The sequence below is a fragment of the Rhinatrema bivittatum genome, chromosome 14, assembly GCF_901001135.1.
Source record: "Rhinatrema bivittatum chromosome 14, aRhiBiv1.1, whole genome shotgun sequence".
Taxonomy (NCBI): domain Eukaryota; kingdom Metazoa; phylum Chordata; class Amphibia; order Gymnophiona; family Rhinatrematidae; genus Rhinatrema; species Rhinatrema bivittatum.
Genome location: NC_042628.1, coordinates 24,229,988 through 24,250,589, shown reverse-complemented (window position 1 = coordinate 24,250,589; position 20,602 = coordinate 24,229,988). Strand labels below are relative to the sequence as shown.

Below are 20,602 nucleotides of genomic sequence, written 5' to 3'. Positions count from 1 at the left end.
TAAAAGCAACACCTTTGGGACTTTACTTTTTTTTTTTGCACAGTTTATAAAATTCTGAGAGCATGGGCAGTGAAGAGTTTGGTGCCAAGCTATTTCCCCTTATTACTTAGTGCAGTACTTTTCGATGTCTGCCCACCCTCTATTCGAAAGGAGGCGCTCCTGGGAAAGGATTAGGCACTTCCGCAGATAGTTTTGCACCAACCTCAAGCCTAAATGTATGGGGTTACTTTTTGTGGGGGCAATAATCCAATATATTTCTGGTTAAGTTGAATTGTTTGCCGAATTAAAAGCAAAGAATAATTGAAAAGGCAAGCTTCTTGGGTCAATAGCTCTGGCACACTTCATGCAAAAGAACAGTCCAAAAGAAAGCTCTCACAAGCCACGGAGCCTAAAAATAAAGATTCTCGCCTCTGGTTTGGGTTTTTCAAGTGTGTGGGTAATTTTCCGATGTCTTATGTGTCGTCCCCTCTCCCCCTCCAAATGCACAATTTAGAGCATGAAATGCATCTAGGGTATCCTCATGGCAAGCAGAGTATGGGCAAAGAAATAAATAAGAAAGAGAACGAGCCCTGGAGACACTGAAGCCCTGAATCAGGAAAGAAGTTTCCCCCCATTCTGTGCCTATGGAAAAAATAAAAATCTGTGTTTTAGTGCAGTCCCTGGAATAGAATGGCTGACTAGGCAGGTCTGGGGAAACAGCTGAGAGAAATGCTGTGGGATTTTTAAACCAGTTCTCTTTTATTCTTTTGTGAATGGCTGTGTAGACCACAAATCAGCACCCCTCTAGCTGCAGGACCTTATCAAGGAGATCACATTACATCAGTGGCCAGAAATCTCCTCCAAACAGAGTCCCGGGTAATTTATGAGATAATCACAATAGATCAAAAACAGAGCAGCAAACGGCAAGGAGTGCCAGGGAAAATAAAAAAGCAGACAGATGCATTTTAGGGCTTATTTAAAGTACATTAATCAGAAACAGTACATATTTGTGAGATCTCTTTGTTAAGGCAAAGTACACATTTCTCAGGATTCTTCTGACAGTTCAGGTTTCTCCTGTTAAGCTCTAAATTATACCTTAAATACACTCAATTCTACTCTCACTACCAACAAATTCACTGGTATTTATGCAGTCTTTATTATGACAGCTCTTTCCACAATAACTTCATCAGTCATGATCCTAAGGATCCTGCATCTAATGTCAACCACACACACACACGCACAATAAAAAATATCACAGCTCCGTGAGGACTACAATATAAGCACAGGCACCATTTAAAAGTAAAACTGATCAAAGGCGTACTACTGAAAATATTTTTCTACTGTACCCAAAAGGGGCACTCACCTTGCCACGATGAAGCTGGCGGATGGGAGGAGACGAGCCAGCCGAATAAAGAGGTGATTGAGGGTGGCGCAGAATCCACACCAGGGCGCATAATACTGCAGCAGGACGTCCTGCAGGGCATGGACAGAAAGCAAAAGAAGCGCCCTTAGCTGCAGCGGTCTTGTCGGAAGTAAAAGGAACATATTCAGAAAACCATCGCGGCGCTGAAAGAGACAGACGGGGTTCTCCGCCGCGGCCGTTCAGATTAATGTGTGCGTGTGCCGGAATTTATAGATTTTATTTCCACAGCACGCACTGCATGAACAACAGTGAAGAAAAGGCATTCATCTGGCCACTGTTTTAGAAGTTTGCTCCGCAGAGAGAGTTTGTATGATGATGATGATGATTCTCTTAAACCAAACAGCATTTCAGAGAATGCTTTTGAAATTAAAGCACAGTGGTCCTAGTCTTACAAACTGTTAATGGCAGTGGCTAGACACAGAAAAGTATTCGATCAATACCTTTTGGCTGGTCATGACTACTTGCTGGAAGGTGCTGGTTGTTACTTCAGTGATCAGGCTGTGCTTAGGCCCATGAGCAGGTGAGCTGCTGACAAGCTGTCTTTTCAACGGGCTGTAGACAGTGCTGAAATTCTGAATAAATGTCTCTAAAACACACATACACACACAAAAAAAAAGTGGGAATAGGACAGCTTCCTGGGAATGCAGTTTATATTTATTTATTTAACCGTTTTTCTATACCGTCGTTTGGAGACACCATCACCTTTAAAAACTGGCAAACAGTTTAAAATTTCCCCAGGAAACAATAGGTGCTCTGGGGCAGCTATCGTTTCCTGGTTCAGCAATTTACATTTTACATGGCAAAGACAGCGTGAGCTTAGCTGCCTGCAGAACTGTTTCTAACTGCCAGAGATAAGCAGTCTAAACGGTCACGGCCACAAACAGAATATATTGGCAGATAAAAACGGTTGAGTCCACCCCACTCTTTCTATATCAGGAGTGTCCAACTCGTCGGGTTGTCAGGATATCCCCAGTGAAGATGCACGGGACAGATTTGTGCACAACTGAAGTGTGTGCATGTAAATGTATCTCTCACACATTCCTAGAGTTATCCTGAAAAACCTGACTAGCAGATAGCCCTAGAGGACCAGTGTTGGACACTCCTGTTCCACATGATTTCTGGTACCCTCCCTGAAATCCCTTTGCGCTTCTCCCAAACTTGCTTGGAAGGCAGCTCCAGGTGAAAACAATGAAAAATCTCCATTACTTTAAATGCCTTTTCATTTTGAAACCGCACTATTAGCTTCTGGAGAGGGCTGTCTCAATCCACTTGAACTTGGCCGCTGATTTCCTCCTCTCTGTGCAGAAATTCAACTAAAACACAAGCAAAGCGCTGTACAGAGAGAGAATGTCAGCAAGCTCCAGCACCGATGCATCCAGCCAATAAAACTGCTCAGCAATCCACCACACACGGCACAACTTTGGTTTTATCCCGTCATGCGATGCCTTCCTAGGGCCATGAGCAAGAAAGGCGGCAGCAGCGCGTCATGCCTCTGCAGTAGTGGAAGTAAGCTCCCCTGCAAGGATGGAGCGCCCCTGGGTGCTTACGTCCACCGCTGCAGTGCCAACAGCTGCGTTATTAAAGGAGGTGGCTGGCTGGCTGCACCATCGAGGGCCCGCAACCATAAGGCCATCCAGGGGTGCCCTTTGACCTGGCCACCATCCTCCTGCTTCCCCAAGCAGACTGGACCCATAAACTGAAAGAATACTTAGAACAGCCCAACGCAAAGAGCAGAGATGCCCATGGCTGGAGTCCTAGTGAAACAGGGAATATGATAGCAGATCAGGCCAAGCTCTTCTGCTGGAGATTTCGGAGCAGGAGAGGAAATCTCCCTGACAAGCTGAGTGGAAGAGGCAGGGGGGAGGCATTGTTTGCCAGGAGGGAGGAAAACAAAGTTTCCTGCCTGCCCTAATTACAGAGGAAAGGTCTTTCCCATGGACATGCTGGTGCCGAACACCCGCAGGGAGCATTTCAGCCTGGCTTCGGGTGGGCCGAGCTGCCTCAACACTTCCGTTTGCACTTTCTGTGCACAATCAATGTACAGAACTGAAAAGGAAGGCTGATTTAGAGACAAAAAGAAGACGTCCCTCCTTGTTCCATCCCTGTCTTCTACACTGTCTTCTGGGGACAGTATTCAGCGGACCGCCTAAGTGCCAGCATTCACAGACCTAAGAAGCAATTTTGAAAAAGAAACTGCGTGTGCAGTCTCCAGGACTCTGCACCCCCTTTCTTCTGCAGGAGGAGCGGAAGATCCGTACGCAAACTTGATCTGCCATTCCGTGCCTGCGTCTTAACTCTCTTGATCTAAGCGGGCCCCCAGAAAGGCATCGTCAACACCACTGCCCGCACGTTTCAGCTGCTCTTCCCCAGCCAGCCTATTCATCAGCTATAGGACCACTAACCTTGCGCCTGGCTACCTTAAGCTCAGGAAAAAACGCTAAGGCCTTCCCCCCTAAGATCCACAGCTTCGGCCCCAACAGCCTGTGTAATGCGCAACAAGGACCCAGCTGGGTCTTTGAAACTATGCTGGATCCCAACGCTACGTTAATTGCTCATTCTGATTCGACTGTAAGCCGTTCTAATGCCTCTGGGCCTCTACATTTATTGTAATCTGCTGTGAGACCAGCTTTGAGAAAAGGTGGAATATCAAATGGCTTTGAAACTATGTACCTGCTACACTTTTCGGGTACTAGAAATTGACTCTATTTAGCGAATCCAAAGCCCTTTGTCCCACGATACTTGATGGTTTTAACACAGCAAAGGTTGTTTGTGCCGTGATTTATGATGGTCGGAAATGCTTGTACTCGCGTGCCTCAGTTATTACTTTTATTACCCTCATTGGTTGGAAACCATGAAAAAATACAGCCGGGGGAGGGGGGGGGGGTCTGGAGCAGTTCCATCCTCGGCACGCTGCCGGGACGACTAGGTTTGCACAAGAGCTACAAACAACAGCACACGCAACAAGACTGACAGACACCGCTGTCTCTCGTTAGCGGACTAACAATTCTAGGAAGAGTTTAGGCTTCAGAAGAGCAATTTAATTTGGTAGAAAGAACAGAAAAACTGAAAGCTTTCAGTCTAAGAGGGCTCTCCATTTTGGGTCTCCAGTAAAAAAAAAACCCCATTATTTCTCAACAGGAAATAATTCCGTTCCACCTTAGTAAACTAGAACGAGCCATTCCAATGGATTATTACAGTAGGGACCGGCAGTTGTGAACAATTTTCCCCTTCTACCTTAAGCATGTCAGAGGAAGTAAGGGTCATAGTAACATACTGGCAAGTAATAAGTGGGTTTTCCCATACATTCAAGCTGGGAGAACCTTGCTTTTAAGTACCACAAGTATTTCTGGAGCACTGCAATATACCTTTAAAATAGGAACTGCCTGAAAACCTTCACATGCTCGAGTATAAACATGTTCAGATGCAGAGAGCTAATAAGGTGCTCCCACACAAGTTATTTATAGGGCTTGCTTGGACATGTGCTTGGATTACTTTGGTTGCTATGCATCATCAGCAAAGATTTCCCTGGCTCCTGTGATTCAGCATTCCCAGAGCCCACTCCTGATCCTGGAGGACAGAGACGCGTGCTCACCCTGACCTGTCACAGTACACCTGCACCTGCCTCCCCAGACGACCAGTCATGAGCAGCTATGCTCAAGGAACGCTCATCCGAGCAGAATGACTTCAGTGCAAGGCTGGGAGTTAATCTGCTTCTATTCATTTCTTCCTTTATGTAGCAGTCATTACCAGAGAACATGAAATCACAGTAACTTTAAAGCATGTCTAGCTAAGAAGGGTATTAAAGAGACAGAGCTCCATAATCCTTTTGACTGCTATTTTTTTTTTTTAACCGGTAGCACTGGTACGTCAATGAGCAGTTAACTAGATCCGTTAAGAATCACCTTAGCACTTCACACCGCTGTACTGTACACCGCTCTGATCGTAGAGCAGCGTACGTAAATGGAAATAAGCGCACACACCACAAGTACCTATGTCTGTGAAAGCAAAATCTACTATACCTAAAGTGGGCTTCACAAGTGCCTGGTTCTGATCCAGAACATAGTGAATCTCTTCTTTCAGATCGACAATTGTAGCAAACTCCTTCACGGGAGTTGTTTTCAATGCTCCCAACCTCTCTGCATATCTCCAGAACAAATTTGAATCCAGGAGGTATAGATTCAAAGTCTTGTTGGTCTTACAACTCAGTCCAGTGATGTTCTTACTGTTATCCTGAAGACCAGGAAGCACAGGGCTGCTCGCCTCAATGTGAGGGACAGGAAGCTGGGACCAGTCCTCATGGTTCTTCCCATGGGAAGCAAATGCAAAGTTTTCGGCTTGGGAGTTGGTCTGTTCAGAGCTGGTCAGATCTATCAAACCCCTTCTCATTGTCCTGCAACATGCAGTATAGTGACGGAAAGGGCTGTAAAAGCTTAGGAAGTTACTGCACTCTATGCTGTGTGACATGATCTGCATAAAGAAGTGCTCCTTGAGGTAGAAGGAATCCAAAGCCGCTTCTATCTCAAAGAAGTTACACTGGGGCACTTTGACTTGGCTTGGCTTCATCCCAACCGTCTGGTTGATGCACAGGTCGCAGACGTTGTGAGTTCTGGAAATGGTATGCCACTGGGGTAGCACCACTGTATTGCAGCATTGGTATTTCTTCAAGGTTTCTGATGTATGCAAAGGGCAATGTGATACAAGGGGCTCCAGTGTTGAGGGATGGGTTTGTCTCAAGTATTGAAGGCCTGGTTCAATTGCTTGGCTTTCATTACAGCTCTTGTATTGGAAGGCCATTTCGGTAATCTATATAAAAAAAGATTGAAAACGGGAAAAATGATCAGTTGTGCAGTTTTTGGAACGATATTCAAAGAAATAAACCCTACTATTGCTAACATGCAACTAAAGCAAAGATACATTTTACTACATTTTTCAAGTGCTATCATCAATTGTGATACAGGTAAGAGTTCTAAAACACAAAATGTAGTGAGACAATCAATGCTACAGTATTAAGAAGCTCCACTACAGCTGCTTTACCCTTCATATTCTCTATTTTCAATGGCACAGAAGTTCATCCTAATGTTTGGCCTGGTATATCAGAGTAAGCATTATCAACTCAATGAGACTTATGATCCTGTGAGATTTCAGAAACTAAGGAAGGCTGGGCCTGGTTAATACTTGGATGGGAAATGTCCAAGAAAATACCAAGGCCTGAATCAAAGGCTTTCTTCCAATTCCATATCTGTGAAAAAATGTTTAATGAATCAAGTTCTAAGTGCTTCACAAGTTGGTGACAGTGGCGTCTCTTGGATGAGACATAAGAACATAAGAAATGCCATACTGGGTCAGACCAAGGGTCCATCAAGCCCAGTATCCTATTTCCAACAGTGGCCAATCCAAATGACATCTACCTGACAAGTACCCAAACATTAGATAGATCACAAGTTACTATTGCTTATTAATTACCATCATAGCAGTTTATGGATTTAACCTCTAGGAACTTATCAAAACCTTTTTTAAACCCAGTAACACTAACTGCTGAAACCACATCCCCTGGCAATAAATTCCAAAGTTTAACTCTGTGCTGAATGAAAAAGAATTTCTTTGATTTGTTTTAAATGAGCTACTTGCTAACTTCATGGAGTGCCCCTGATCCCTAAATTATCTGAGAGAGTAAATAACCGATTTACATTAACTTGTTCAAGTCCTTTCATGATTTTGTAGACTTCTATCATATCCCCACTCAGTCGTCTCTTCTCCAAGCTGAACAGCCCTAAACTCTTCAGCCTTTCCTCACAGGGCAGCTGTTCCATGCCCCATATTATTTTGGTCGCCTTTCTTGCACTTTCTCCAGTGCAGCTATATCCTTTTTGAAATGTGGCGACCACAATTGTACACAGTATTCAAGCTGCAAACTCACCATGGAGCAATACAGAGGCAATATGACATCCTCTGTTTTATTTGCCATTCCCTTCCTAATAATTCCTAACATTCTGTTTGCGTTTTTGGTTGCCACAGCATACTGGGCCGACGATTTCAATGTGATATCCACTAGGACGCCTAGACCTCTTTCCTGGTTGGTAACTCCTAAGATAGAACCTAACACTGTGTAACTACAGTAAGGGTTATTTTTCCCTCTCTACTCTGTGGACGCTGCGGATCCTTGGGCACTTTTTGCAAGAATAGGAATGTTAATGCTCATAGAGCCATGGCTAAATTATGACGTATGTTGTATACTATTGATTTCTGGAGAAAGAACCTAATTAGGCTTAGAAAACTCCATGCCTCATTTCACTGTGGGGCATCCTGTGTTAATTTAGGTGCACAGTGCTTTGGATAAAATTGCAGTGTGAATAAAATAATCTTTCTGTTGGCTACTTTGAGATAAAGGATGCAAGATGACGGAGCTGACCGCCTCTAAAAGGGATAAGTAAGCCCTTGAACCTCTGTGACATAAGTCAGTAGTGTCTCTGGCATTATTTAATTAATTCTTTTTTCCTCTTGTCTTACCAATCAAATGTTCAGAACAAGTTACATAATAAATCCTAAGTTATTAAACATTAGTGCTAAGACAAAATTATGAAACCCAAAAATGTAAACAACTAAACATCAACAAACACATTATAAATGCACCATAATTAAAATCAACATTAATACTCAAACTACTAAAATTCATACAAACATGATTGCTACAACTTGGAAACCATTTATAACTACTAAAGATCTTATTAGGTCCTCTTGGGCCTGCAGCATTATGACTCTCGGCTTTTAAAAGGTGCAATAACCACAGAATTATTCTGCCTTTCGAAGCACAAATCGCCAGTAATTCCTGGAGTAGAGACCCATGCAGAAGGCCAGGTCAGCACAAACATGCCTTGGGATGCTGGGCTAGCATAAAATCAGAAACCCTACAATGTTCTATCTGTGGGGACTCCAGGTCCCAGTGGAAGCACTTAATAAATCTGATGCGGTATGTTAGGCAACGCTGCTGGAGAAAACGCGACCAATTACTGTGAACGGAACTGGATTCAATCATTTGCATAACTAAATCTTACTTAAACCCACTCAAACGAGTGAAAACACAAAGCGCTTTGAAACTCTAAACAAGAAGCTGACAGCTTCATGCTGTGTGTGAATGCCTCATGGGCAAATCGGTCTAGAGCTGAATGCAACTCTTGCTGGCTGATGGAACCAATTCTTCCACTGCTAAACAAGGCTCATAATAGCTGTGGCCTCTATTTAAAAAGAACACCAATGCCATATAAATGAATAAACTATTTTATCAGCTTTCAATTATGCACTATGTGCAAATGATTCCATGATGCTAATAAAAAAACAACAAAAAAAAAAGGATATTTTGAACTCGGATACTGCTAAGCTATGGGCATTATCCTTTGTTCTCCAGTGTCAGTGACATGATGGCTACCACTATCAGGCAGCATTGAGCCTTTCCATGGGGTCTCTCTCGTATCAGTTTCCTTCCACAACAGGCCAGCTCTCTCGGAAAACTGCTCCAAGCTGATTTCCAAATGATCTTTCCCAGTGGTTATCAAATCTCCACCTCTCTGCACCATTTCCTGGTTCTACCTTGTAGCCAGTGCAAGTGCAGAACTTACAGGAGCTCCCGAACATTGAGCATTCATTTACTGCAGTTAATTCTCCGACAGGACAGTAACAGTAATATTGGACATGGAAGCAGAACAAGACCCATCCAGGTAATAAATGCCGCTCCGCACAAGTTATCCCAGTTAACACAGATTACCCCCACTTCATTTCCATCCTTTAGCCACTAGGGATCCTCTATGTTTATCACCAGCCCTTTTAAATTCCGTATCCATTCTTGTCTTCGTCATCTTGTCCGGGAGAATCTGGCTTGGGTGTTTCTTGCTTACATACAGTTAAACATCTTTATTTCAATTATATCATTTTTTATAAAAATATATTTTTATAAAATGCGGATGATCAATGTTGTTGCCTAAAAGGTTTTTTGGCTAAATTTTCCATCGAGTTCAGTATTTGAAAATACCTTGAGGCTGGGTGTGCGTAAAAGTTACATGTGTAACCCAATTCCACGCACGCTTTTATGCGAGCTGGGACTGTTTTGATTCTAAAAAGGCCACGTGTAAGCTTACTCGCCCAAGTTAATCTCTCCAAAGAGGGGATGCAACTTTGTGCAAATTTTTCTGTGCACGTACTGGGCCAATTCCCTACGAAGTTTCAAAGCAAACTCATGCACACAAATTCGCTTTGAAGATTCGGGGTAAAATCTGCCCGCAAAGGGTACACAGATGTTACCTGACTGTGCACTATTATAAAATGGTCCTCTTTATGTTTAGGATGCTTTCTTAATGTTTATTGTAGGGTTACCTTTTCTTTGATGCGTTTATGCTTTATGGTAACTATTGAAATATTCCTCTCACTTGTTTGCTACTTGAACTATATACAGAGCTCGGAAGGCAAGGCTGAGGGATGGAAGGGGTACAATTTTCACTCTAAGCATACAAGTAATTGGTTGGGAAACTAGGATCGCCTATGCCAACTACTGTAGTTCTTACCATTTCATCCAGATAAATTCATTCATTTAACACAGAATATGATGGCAGAGGCAGACTATAAGTCTCTTTTCTTCCTTTCCAGAAGTAAGTCACAACTGAATACATGACCTAGGTGATACTGAAAGCTCAGTGATGTCATCAGGTTTGCATTATTCTTAGGCTGGTCCAAGAAGAGGCAGCACAAAGACTCCAATAGACTAAAGGATACCCAGGTTTGTATAGTAGACACCCTTTATATGAGAACGAGAAGAAGAATCCATGGGTGGATGGGTAGGAAGTAGAGAAACTACCAAAGGATAAAAGATGGATGGAAGGGGCAAGATTTGTGAACAGAGAAGGGTTTCTCATTTAGGGGATGGGAAATAAGCACTGGGATTACTTGTAAGTGGTAATGGTTTTCTTTGGAGCAATAAGAAAATTATCCAACGGTGCTGCAGACGTGTAGGAGCATCCCAAACCACCCAAGTGCCTTTTTCTGAATTAATCTGATCTGTACAAAAGGACCTCATGTACCTTATCTTTCGATAATGTTCATCTTGTTTGAAGAAAAGGTACTGTAACTTGTAAGGGATCCTCTATTCACTCGTCCAATCTCCACTGCAGTATACAGTGAGTTTATAAAGAGTTGTGGGGTCAATAAGAGGCGTGCACATAGCAAGAAGAGTTGAGCGTGAGAAGAAAAGTAGAGAAATACCAAGCATGTATAATTGATTAGTTATATGTTGCTTTGAGCTGCAAACACCAAATACGATGGATGGATCTCCATGAAACTGAGTCTGAAGTTACTAATTGCAATAACTAATACAAAAATGTTGCAATCTTAATTTACATGAAAGCATTTAGTTTTCAATAAAAGGAAATATAGCAGCATCAGTCTTACATGAATCTGGCACTGTCGGCATGCGTGATGAACAAAGATGGCCTGGTGCTTAACGTGTTCACAAGGTTTACATGGCAATGACAATATGACTCATATCAACGGAATGACACTAAAACGAATGGTTTAACCACACATTACTGTCAAGGAACAGTGAACAATATGCTATAGTACTTATAGGGAAGGAGGACAAAACAAAGCTGTATTAAAAACATGCAAACTGAGAGAACATCCTACAAACTCATTACCTTTCACATTTACCCACGACATTTATCACGTACCTCATCTAAGAGAGGATAATTTTCTGATAAGGGGTTGAAAGGAATGAACAAGATGAGTGCTGGCCCTTTCTTCAGTTCATTATTCAGAAGAAGACTTTTGCCTCCATGAGGCCTCAGCCAGCGAATCAGAGTTTCTCGGTTTTCCAAGGCCCAATTACAGATATTCTGAGCTGTGTAATTCAGGACCTTGTGCGGATAGATCTTTAGGGATCAAAAACAAAACACAAAACAAAACAAGAAGAGTCTCACCATTCTGAAACTTATACGAAAAGATCTGCTCATGTTTTCCTGAAAGAGACTTGAACCAAAGGACTCTTCACCTGGGCCTTCGCACGTACCCTCTCCAATCATCCTCAGTATCACATAAAGGACAACATCTGACTGAAAGTACATTCTGGAGCTACTAGGGGTCTTTATAACTTTTGATCAAATCGCTCATGATACTATCAGAATCAGAAGTATACAACACTCTTCGGTATCATTTCTCTCTACATAATGTGCTAATTTTGCATTGGTCACTCTGTTCATTAAGTTCCAAAAGTCATATTTACACTGCTTTGAATGGACCTTTAATGTTTGATTTTTGTTTCCTTATGGTCCATTCCATCATCCCACCAAGAATTGCCCCTTAATAGCTTTCACCGAAAGATGATATACAATAAAAATGATTATTTCAAGGGACACAAATATAGAAATATGATGGCAGAAAAAGACTGCATGGCCCATCTGTCCAATTTAGCATTAGAATTCTCATCACTTCCTTATAGATCCCTTGTATTTATCCCATGCTGTCTTGAATTCAGATACTGTTTTTGTCTCCACCACGTCCAATGGAAGGCTGTTCCATACATCCACCACCCTCTCTGTAAAGAAATATTTCCTAAGATTACTCCTAAGACTACCCCTTTTCAACCTCATCGCATGACCCCTCGTTCTACAGTCTCCTTTCCGCTGAAAAAGGCTCATCTCCTGTGCATAGAAACCTTTGAGATATTTGAATGTCTCTATCATATCTCCCCTATCTTGCATTTCCTCTGGGGTACATATGTTTAGATCTTTAAGTATATCCCCCATATGCTTTAGAACGAAGACCACTGACCATTTTAGTAGCCACCCTCTAGACCGACTCCATCCGTTTATATTCTTTTGAAGATGCGGTCTCCAGAATTGTACATAGTATTCCAAGTGAGGTCTCAGCAGGGACCTATACAAGGCCAATATCATCTCCCTTTTCCTGCTGACCATTCCTCTCTCAATGCAGCCAAGCATCTTTCTGGCTTTACCGTCGCTTTATCCACCTGTTTGGCCACCTTAAGATCATCAGATAAAAATTACCCCCAGATCCTGCTCTTCCTTTGGGCTTAGAAGAATTTCAACTTGAATACTGTACCTTTCCCTTGGGCTTTGCACTTTTTAGCATTAAACCTTAACTGCTTGATCTTAGACCATTCCTCGGGCTTTCGCTAGATCCCTCCTCATTTTCCACACCTTCCTGGATATCCGTCCTGTTACAGATTTTGGTATTATCGGTAAAAAGACAAATCTTTCCCAACAACCCTTCAGTTATGTCACTCACAAAAATGTTGAAAAGGACCGGTCCAAGGACCAAGCCCTGAGGCACACCGCTAGTAACAACTTCCTCTCTCACTACCACTTTGTCGCCTCCCACTTAGCCAGTTTCTAAACCATTCAGTCACTCTAGGATCCATACCAAGGGCGCACAATTTATTTATAAAAGTCTTCTATGCAGAACCGTGTCAAAGGCCTTGCTGAATTCCAAGTACACTATGTCTAGCCCTCTCCCTTGATCCAACTCCCTGGTCACCAGTCAAAAATATTGATCAGATTCGTCTGACAAGATTTACCTCTGGTAAAAACCATGCTGCCTTGGATCTTGCAATCCATTGGATTCCAAAAATTGCACGATCCTCTGTTTTAGCAGCAATTCCATTAATTTATTCACAACAGGAGGTCAGATTTTATCTGGTCCTTAGTTTCCAGCCTCCTCATTTCCACCTTTATGAATAAGGCAATTTTCTATGCATTTTACACAAGTAAATATGTTCACGTGTACATAAGGGCCTTCGGAACATTGCCCAGTCTTTGTCCATGTGAAAGTATGCACACTGTGTAACAGCAGGGCTACTTTTAGCTGCTAGCAGAAACACAAGCAGAGTTTCTGGGAGCAGGGGAGGTCAGGAAGTGAGTGCGTGTGTAGTTTGCTACACAGATCCAACTTGTACAAATACCACTGTAAAAAGTAGTTGCTGCTTTTTCCGTAGGTATTTATATAGTTTACCCTTTCTTTCTGCATTTTTAATGGATCCTTACACTAGTTCAGTATAATATCTGTGTCATTACACTAGCTCAGTATAATCAAAGACAAAAGCATAGGATGCTTTTGTCCCAACAGATTGCCAAAAGTGTCTTCCAACAAATTAAAAAAAATACAGTACATAAAACAAGTCAAAATTAAATAAATAAAATTCATAAAGCAATAGAAAATCAACAACAAATTATAATGCAATATCAATTACACATAAATTCAATCACCAGATAGGGCTCATTCCCCAGTCTCATTAGGGAATAAATCAGCTGCAAAAATACATACAATCAATTCTACTACCCAAAACTAGTACAATTACTAAAGCAACTTACGTCTGTACCACCTTGGAATCAAAGCACCTTGAAACCCAATTTGACCAATATATCCAAAGCCCAATACAAAAAAAATCCACCTATAAGGAACCATCTAATTAAATCCAAACCTCCCAAATACCGCAGGTACTTTTTACCCATAGCATTTTCACCCATAAACAAGGCAAAACTGTGTGTGTAGTTTTGCTTTGGTCATTGCCATGGGTACAAGGTATTTGTGGACTTTTGTGCTTTTTTATTTTTTTTTTAATGGGCAAAAATGTGAAACAAACAACATGTGTACATTTGAAAATACAAACGATATACGTTATTGCCTCCCCGACCTAAAAACGCCCTCAAGAATGTCTCCAGACAAGGCGGGCACAAGCTTGCTTGTTATTGCTTTACAATGCTACAACCTAATTATATGATCAATGGAAAGGGCAGAATACAAGAACTTTGAATTATTAAATTAGAGGCATATATCTTTACAAACGTCTAATGTTAAGACCAAAGAATGCAGCAATGTAACATCTAGAAGTTCAAATCTTAGAATGGCCACATAAGACATTCATCCTTCTGACGTAAACGAGTACAAGTCTCTGAATGATGATCGCTGTGTTCTACATTATTAAAGGACTTTCGACAAAAGTCCCATATCTAACCATGATTATTATTCCTCAGTGCACAAAGAAGTGCATTTCTGCATGGCACAACAGAGGTGCATTCGTAACAAGAAATGGCAATCCAAATTCAGTCTCCATAAGTACTTACTAAAGAGGCATTGAGCTTTCTATGGAGGTAGACACTCCCCGAGTCCATCAGCGAGATCTCCTTGGCAATCCGTCTGTCCGTGATGACTCCAAAGCGTACCGTACCTATGTAATCTGCGAAGGGAGATTTGTATTTTTATTTTATTTTATTTTTTTTAAGTTGTACATACTACATGGATTACACAGTTTGGAAGCAAGAGCTTCGTGGTATTAAAAAAGGGAGATATGTGAACATTTCACAATGCCTAGTTTCCTAGTTTACTGGAATGTAAATATCTTTTAAAATATTAATAGTTTAAATGATAAAGTACATTGAAGATTGAGTTACCCTGCCATGACATTCCCATGCATGATCTGATTCCTACTCAACTTGCCCGCGTGCTTCCCCCGCCCCTTCTCTGACATGCCTGTTTGTGGCCCACACTGGCCAGTAGTGGCCCAGCCTGCCCCAGTATCAAGAGCCATGCAGCATATACCAGAAAAGTGGAACTTGGAAGTCAGCTGCAGACCCACTTCAGTAGAAGCAGGTATTAGCATTTAAAGGATTAAACAGTAAGACTTTTACTTACCGTTTAATTTTTTTAAAATGGATACTATTTCATAACCCTAGCTACTAACCAATGGTAAAGCAGCTTTCAAAATGCTCCATGACATCACCTTGAGATTTAAACTGGATTGAACTGGCCTATTTCTAAGCAGGGATTCTAAGTATCAGGGGCATTAAACTGAATGAAACTGGATGAATGGTTCAAAAGTTATTGGGATGGAATTCACACTTAACAGGAACGGACAGACATGACTTTAAGACTAGTTTCCCTGATAAAAACTAAGCTATCCCCTCGCCACCCTCAGCTTTGTATATTACTCTTGGAATGTTTGACCACTCTGCTTATATTGTAGCAAATAGGTTGAAATGCCATAAAAATACACTTTTCTGTCATATACTGTCCTCAGTATTTTATATAGATCCTAACTGCTATGATAAAGTTCTGACTTCGGACCACAGAAGTATCAGAGGAGCAAAATACAAAAATAAAAAGGTTAGCTCCCCGCTTATTTGCCTTCTTGGGGTTGCCTGCCTGGAAAATGGGTTTCAAACCCAACCAGCTGTCCGGGAAACCTCACCTGAATTGGCAGTTCCGACCACTGAAAGGGTCAGCAACAGATTCAAGATGCCCGCTTGCACAGCCATCTTGGGAGAGAACCTGGGAACAAGTCGACATCACCAACTAGGGAGAACGCAGATGCACACAACAGCTGTAGGAGCATCCTGTGTAAAGTGCGGATTGCTATCAATCTGCTTGGATTCAAAACACATCGTCTAGCCAGGCAAGCACACCTAACCATTAAAAAGGTGCCTTGAAGAATTTGATTACTACTAAAAACTGAGTAGCATTCTCTTATGAAAGTGAGTTTCCAGGATTTTTTTTTTACATTTAGGGAGCCAGAAATCAATATTTAGACTTTATAACTAGCCGTCAAATAAACATGCACCCTCTCTGATCTTATAAATATTAATCACTTGTAGCTCCCTGTCACCATGGAGTCAACGGTGACTAATATTTCCAAGATCTCTGACACTGCAATATGTTTAATCAGCTTTTAATTATGTGGTCCTAAGAGGTAAGCACAGAGGATTCCTGGTTATAAAGAAGCAATGTGAAAGCCAGACTACAGCTGGGGTCTCTGGCACTACAGAGTTGATATTTCTGTCAGACATGACTCAGATATATTGTCAAACAGAGAATCTTTCAATTAACCCGGTAGTTTGGTCTGATCAATATTTATTATCTTTGGAGACTAAAATGTAATTCCCTATAGCAATAATTAATCCTCAATCGACTGTTACAGAAATACGAGGGATATGAGAGCAGATAGATTTTTAAAAGCATTAAATGATGTCTCATCTGATAATTTAATGACATCTTTGGAAAAACTTGTTAATTCTCTTCGGCCTTTGATGAGACTGATTCCATTAAGAAAATAAGTAATTTAATCTTAAGGAGCCCAACTTTTCAAAATCGTCCACGGTACACTAAATAGATCCACTGAGATTTCTGCTAATATTTTATAAGCTGTGTGGTGGGGGCCAGTTTATAAAATACCATGTGTTTCTGTCCCATGTTACAAAAATAGATAGAGCAGATAGTAAAAATCTCTCTCTCTCTCTCTCTATATATATATATATATAAAAAACACGTTATAACAATCATGCATAACTAAGAATTAAATGATGAGGCAGGCTTCCAAAAACACTTCCTTGCACCTGCACTAGGATGATTCCTCAACCCAGTTCACCTACAGATCCTCCAGCACATCACCCTGAACCCCCAGCAATTCATCCAGACTTCCCACTCAAAAGATGCGTTGGATTTCAACTGCACAAGTCAATTAGCAGATGGAAAAGTGTACAGACAAGTTCGGTAATGTATAAGTGTATACTGCTTATAAAACAGTAACTTGTGTGCGTACTTCTGATCCTTGTCCCATGATTTCCCTAAACCAACCCTTTCTCCCCTGGTCATATTTATGCACAACTCTATAAGTAACTATGTATTAAATTAGCATATATATTTTTATATAGAGAGACCTCGCACCAGTCCGTGTTATACGCACGGAAATAATAGGCTTACACAATGCTGGTCAGCCTATCCCCTTATTATATCAGGAAGCCTCTGGAGATATTGCAATGGTTACTGGAAAAAGGACACACGACTATTCAGAAACACCTAAATCTGGACTATGATCCGGAAAACCATGACAGGCAAGGCAATAACAGCAGAAAACCAAATTATAAAGCTTAGGAAAGGACCTTGGGATGCCTCACATAAACAGAAATGCTGCAACAAGAATCCTAATCCGCTTATGAGCCCAGGGAAGAGAGAGTTAGTGTAGCTTTAGAAAAAAGGTCAGGCACAGCTCAGGCAGAAATTTCCTGTGCTCTTGATAATACTTACGTTCTCAAAAGTACATTAGAAAAATACAGCCTTATTCCAGCTTATTATGAGGGTTTGCTAGCCTTTTGTTGGGTTTATGAGTAAACAGATCAAATTGTACTGGGAATTATATTTGTGACCTGAGTAAACAGATCAAATTGTACTGGGAATTATATCTGTGACCTAATTAAAAAAAATTTTGTACACTACAAAGTTTTTCTTTTTTTTTTAAAGAGAATCCAGTTTCTTCTTCAGAGATTTTATGATTATATGGCAGCTTTTGGATGCAGTAATGTGGTTCTCATGTTAGTCCACTTGAATGCATGGAAACACAGGTCAAGAAACAAAAATGATATCTAGCAGGTGGTATCTCTTTATTGGACTACCTTAATACATTTCTTGACAGCTTTCTTTAGGATGAAACAGAATGAGTAAAAGATGACTTTACCTGCACATACAGGTGAATGACAGAAAGGTAGTAAGAAAGGGAAGTGGGAGTTTGATGTGTTACAGTGATAAGAAGCTGACAGGACGACACAAAATTATGTTTGGCCATGAGTTAAAAAAAATCCAAGTCTCCATGAAGTCCTTGTATGTTATTTCTGAACATTTTAACTTCAAATGTCTTATATTCCTGGACAGTTCTGAATTTTCTTTTAACATCCAGATCATAAGATTGATCCAGTGGTCTGGTAACCAAAAAAGGTTTCCCCCATGAAGTTGTTGCCTCATTTTTTGTGATGTGTAACTCTGGGTCTGTGAAGTTTATTCTCCTCTTTAACCTCAGACGTGTCTTGATAATGCAGCCTCCCTCTTCGCATTTCCTGCACTGGATAATATATACTGCATTAGGGGAGGAGCACGACCAGGAGGATCCTTATGCAGAATGTTTTTCTTAATTTGGAAAAACATTTCCAGAAGAGTTGGAAATGGAAACGAACAGTGGAAGGCCTGGGTTTGCTTCACTTTGCTTCCTAGGCCGGCTGGAAATGCTGTAGAGGGAGAATTCGCAGCCCCTTGAGGGTGGGGGTCGGAATGGAACCCCAGTCATTGCAGAATGGCGACACCTAGTGGCTGGATTTAGGGTCAGAGATTGCAGAGATTTGGAAGGAGCCCTGGTGTATGGTCCCCTGTCCAAGAAGTATCACAACAACAACTGGACCAGAGGGAATACAAAATAAGGGGAAAAAAATCCCCAGGTAGTTGCAAACGAAGGCTCGGAGCACCAGAGGTCGGCCCTGGTTCCAAATGAGCCGGAAGCTGAAAAAACCAGGAGGAAGCCTCTGAGCACAAACAGGGTAATTCAGATAAAATATATATTTGACAGAAAGCTAGCTTGTTTGTTCTGTGGATCAGTATACAAGAGAAGACTGGGGTGTTTGGCAACAATATAAATCATTTTGATCTCTAGTCTTGCATAGATCTAAGAAAAAAAAAATCCCAATACTGTGCTGAACAAAAGGTACAGTAAGGCAAGAGATGAACCTAAAGCTGGAAGTAGCCCTTTAAGTTAAAATAGCCAACGGCAACGGGCCAGCCAGAAAGTGATCAACCACCTTGGAAGTTGTCCAAGGTCACACTCTCTGCCTGCTCCTGGGCCAGACGCCGTTAATGCTTTCTCCGGACGTTTACCGCCAGAGTTTCCTTTACGTCTGCTGGTGTTAGGGGTGCTGAAGAGGGTGGGGGATGGGAAAGGGGGAAAGACAGGCTTCTCCCAGTCCCAGCTTGATTAGAGACGGGAGTGGAAGGAGAGCTTACGAAGGGCAGAAGTTCCCAAAGTCAGGACCGAAGCTGCTATGGGGCCTCGGTCTCAAAAGTCCTCCACTGTACATGTAAATAAAGGTGCAATTAGGACAGCCGCTGATTTGGTTCAGACATGCAAGGAGGTGAAGAGGCCAGGGGGAGAGCCATTTTAAAAAACAAAAACCTATCACATTGTGCAATACACAGCTTGCTGCAAAATATTAGAAACAGGTTGTCAAGAGACCAAGCTATGAAAGGATTAAAATCCAGAGCGCATTAATAATGGATGGTAAACTAAACCGACTTTCATAGTCACCTGCATTGCCAGGCTTCCTCCCTGGATGAGTTGCAAGTTTAAAAAAAGCATCTAAGTTACTTTGAAATTATCTAGCAAAAAGTTAAGCAATTATCTAATGGGAAATATTACAGCTTTAGATTAATATTCACCCTCTGATCATCAGGAGGAAGAGCAGAATAATTTGAAGTTTCACCTCCAAAAGAATTCTAATGTGCCTCACAATCTAATCCTTATGTACGGGCAACCCAGTAGATGATGGGGAAGCACATTTCTGGCGATTAGGTTGCCAGGAAGGCTTCAAGGGGAAGAAGCAAAGAGGCAGCACAGGCGTACAATTTATTTATTTATTTATTTATTTATTTAAGGTTTTTCTATACCGGCATTCATGAAAGCGTTCACATCATGCCGGTTTACATGAAACAGGGGTGTGAAGAACAAACCAAGAACATAACTAAACGTGATGAAGAGATGCAGTTACAATTAACAGGGGCTGTAAACTGGGAGGAGGAAAAATAGAGAGAGAGAGAGGAGGTTAATTATATACAATAGTACAGTATATATACATAATCCGAAATATATAGTTGCTGAGTGGAGTCTTTAATGGTTGGCGTGTTAAGTGGAGTTCGGGAAGGCTTGCCTAAACAGCCATGTCTTAAGTCTTTTCCTAAAAGTTAGGAGGCATGGCTCACTTCTGAGATCTGGTGGGATAGTGTTCCATAATTGTGGGCCTGCTGTGGAGAAGGCTCGGTGTCTTAAGGTACTGTGGTTAGTGGTTTTGGTAGGTGGAACAATGAGGCATCCTTTGTAAGCTTCTCTGGTCGGTCTTGTGGATATGTGTGGACGTAAAGGAATTTGTAGGTCAATTGTAGTGTGTTGGTGAATGATTTTGTATATTAAGGTGATAGATTTGTAAATTACTCTGAAATGAATTGGTAACCAGTGGAGGTCTTTTAGGACTGGGGAGATATGGTCTCTCTTCCTGGTGTTAGTTAGTAGTCTGGCTGCTGCATTTTGGACCATTTGGAGCGGTTTGGTGTAGGAGGAGGGGAGGCCAAGTAACGTAGAGTTACAATAGTCTAATTTGGAGAATATGAGAGCTTGGA

The 20,602-nt window shown here is 41.5% G+C and overlaps 1 protein-coding gene across 2 annotated transcripts in view; it reads right to left on the bottom strand.

Annotated features, from left to right (window-relative positions):
- TXNDC11 (thioredoxin domain containing 11) overlaps positions 1–20,602 on the bottom strand; it is an 84,423-nt gene that overhangs the window by 11,369 nt on the left and 52,452 nt on the right. Inside the window, exons 6-10 of one of the 2 annotated variants that reach the window (XM_029577111.1) lie at positions 14,524–14,636; positions 11,113–11,313; positions 5,422–6,205; positions 1,843–1,988; positions 1,343–1,452 (exon numbers count right to left, since the gene is read on the bottom strand). In XM_029577111.1, coding sequence (XP_029432971.1) covers positions 1,343–1,452; positions 1,843–1,988; positions 5,422–6,205; positions 11,113–11,313; positions 14,524–14,636 — 1,354 coding nt within the window. The remainder of the gene's footprint in view (positions 1–1,342; positions 1,453–1,842; positions 1,989–5,421; positions 6,206–11,112; positions 11,314–14,523; positions 14,637–20,602) is intronic. The other variant, XM_029577112.1, reaches the window with a different exon arrangement.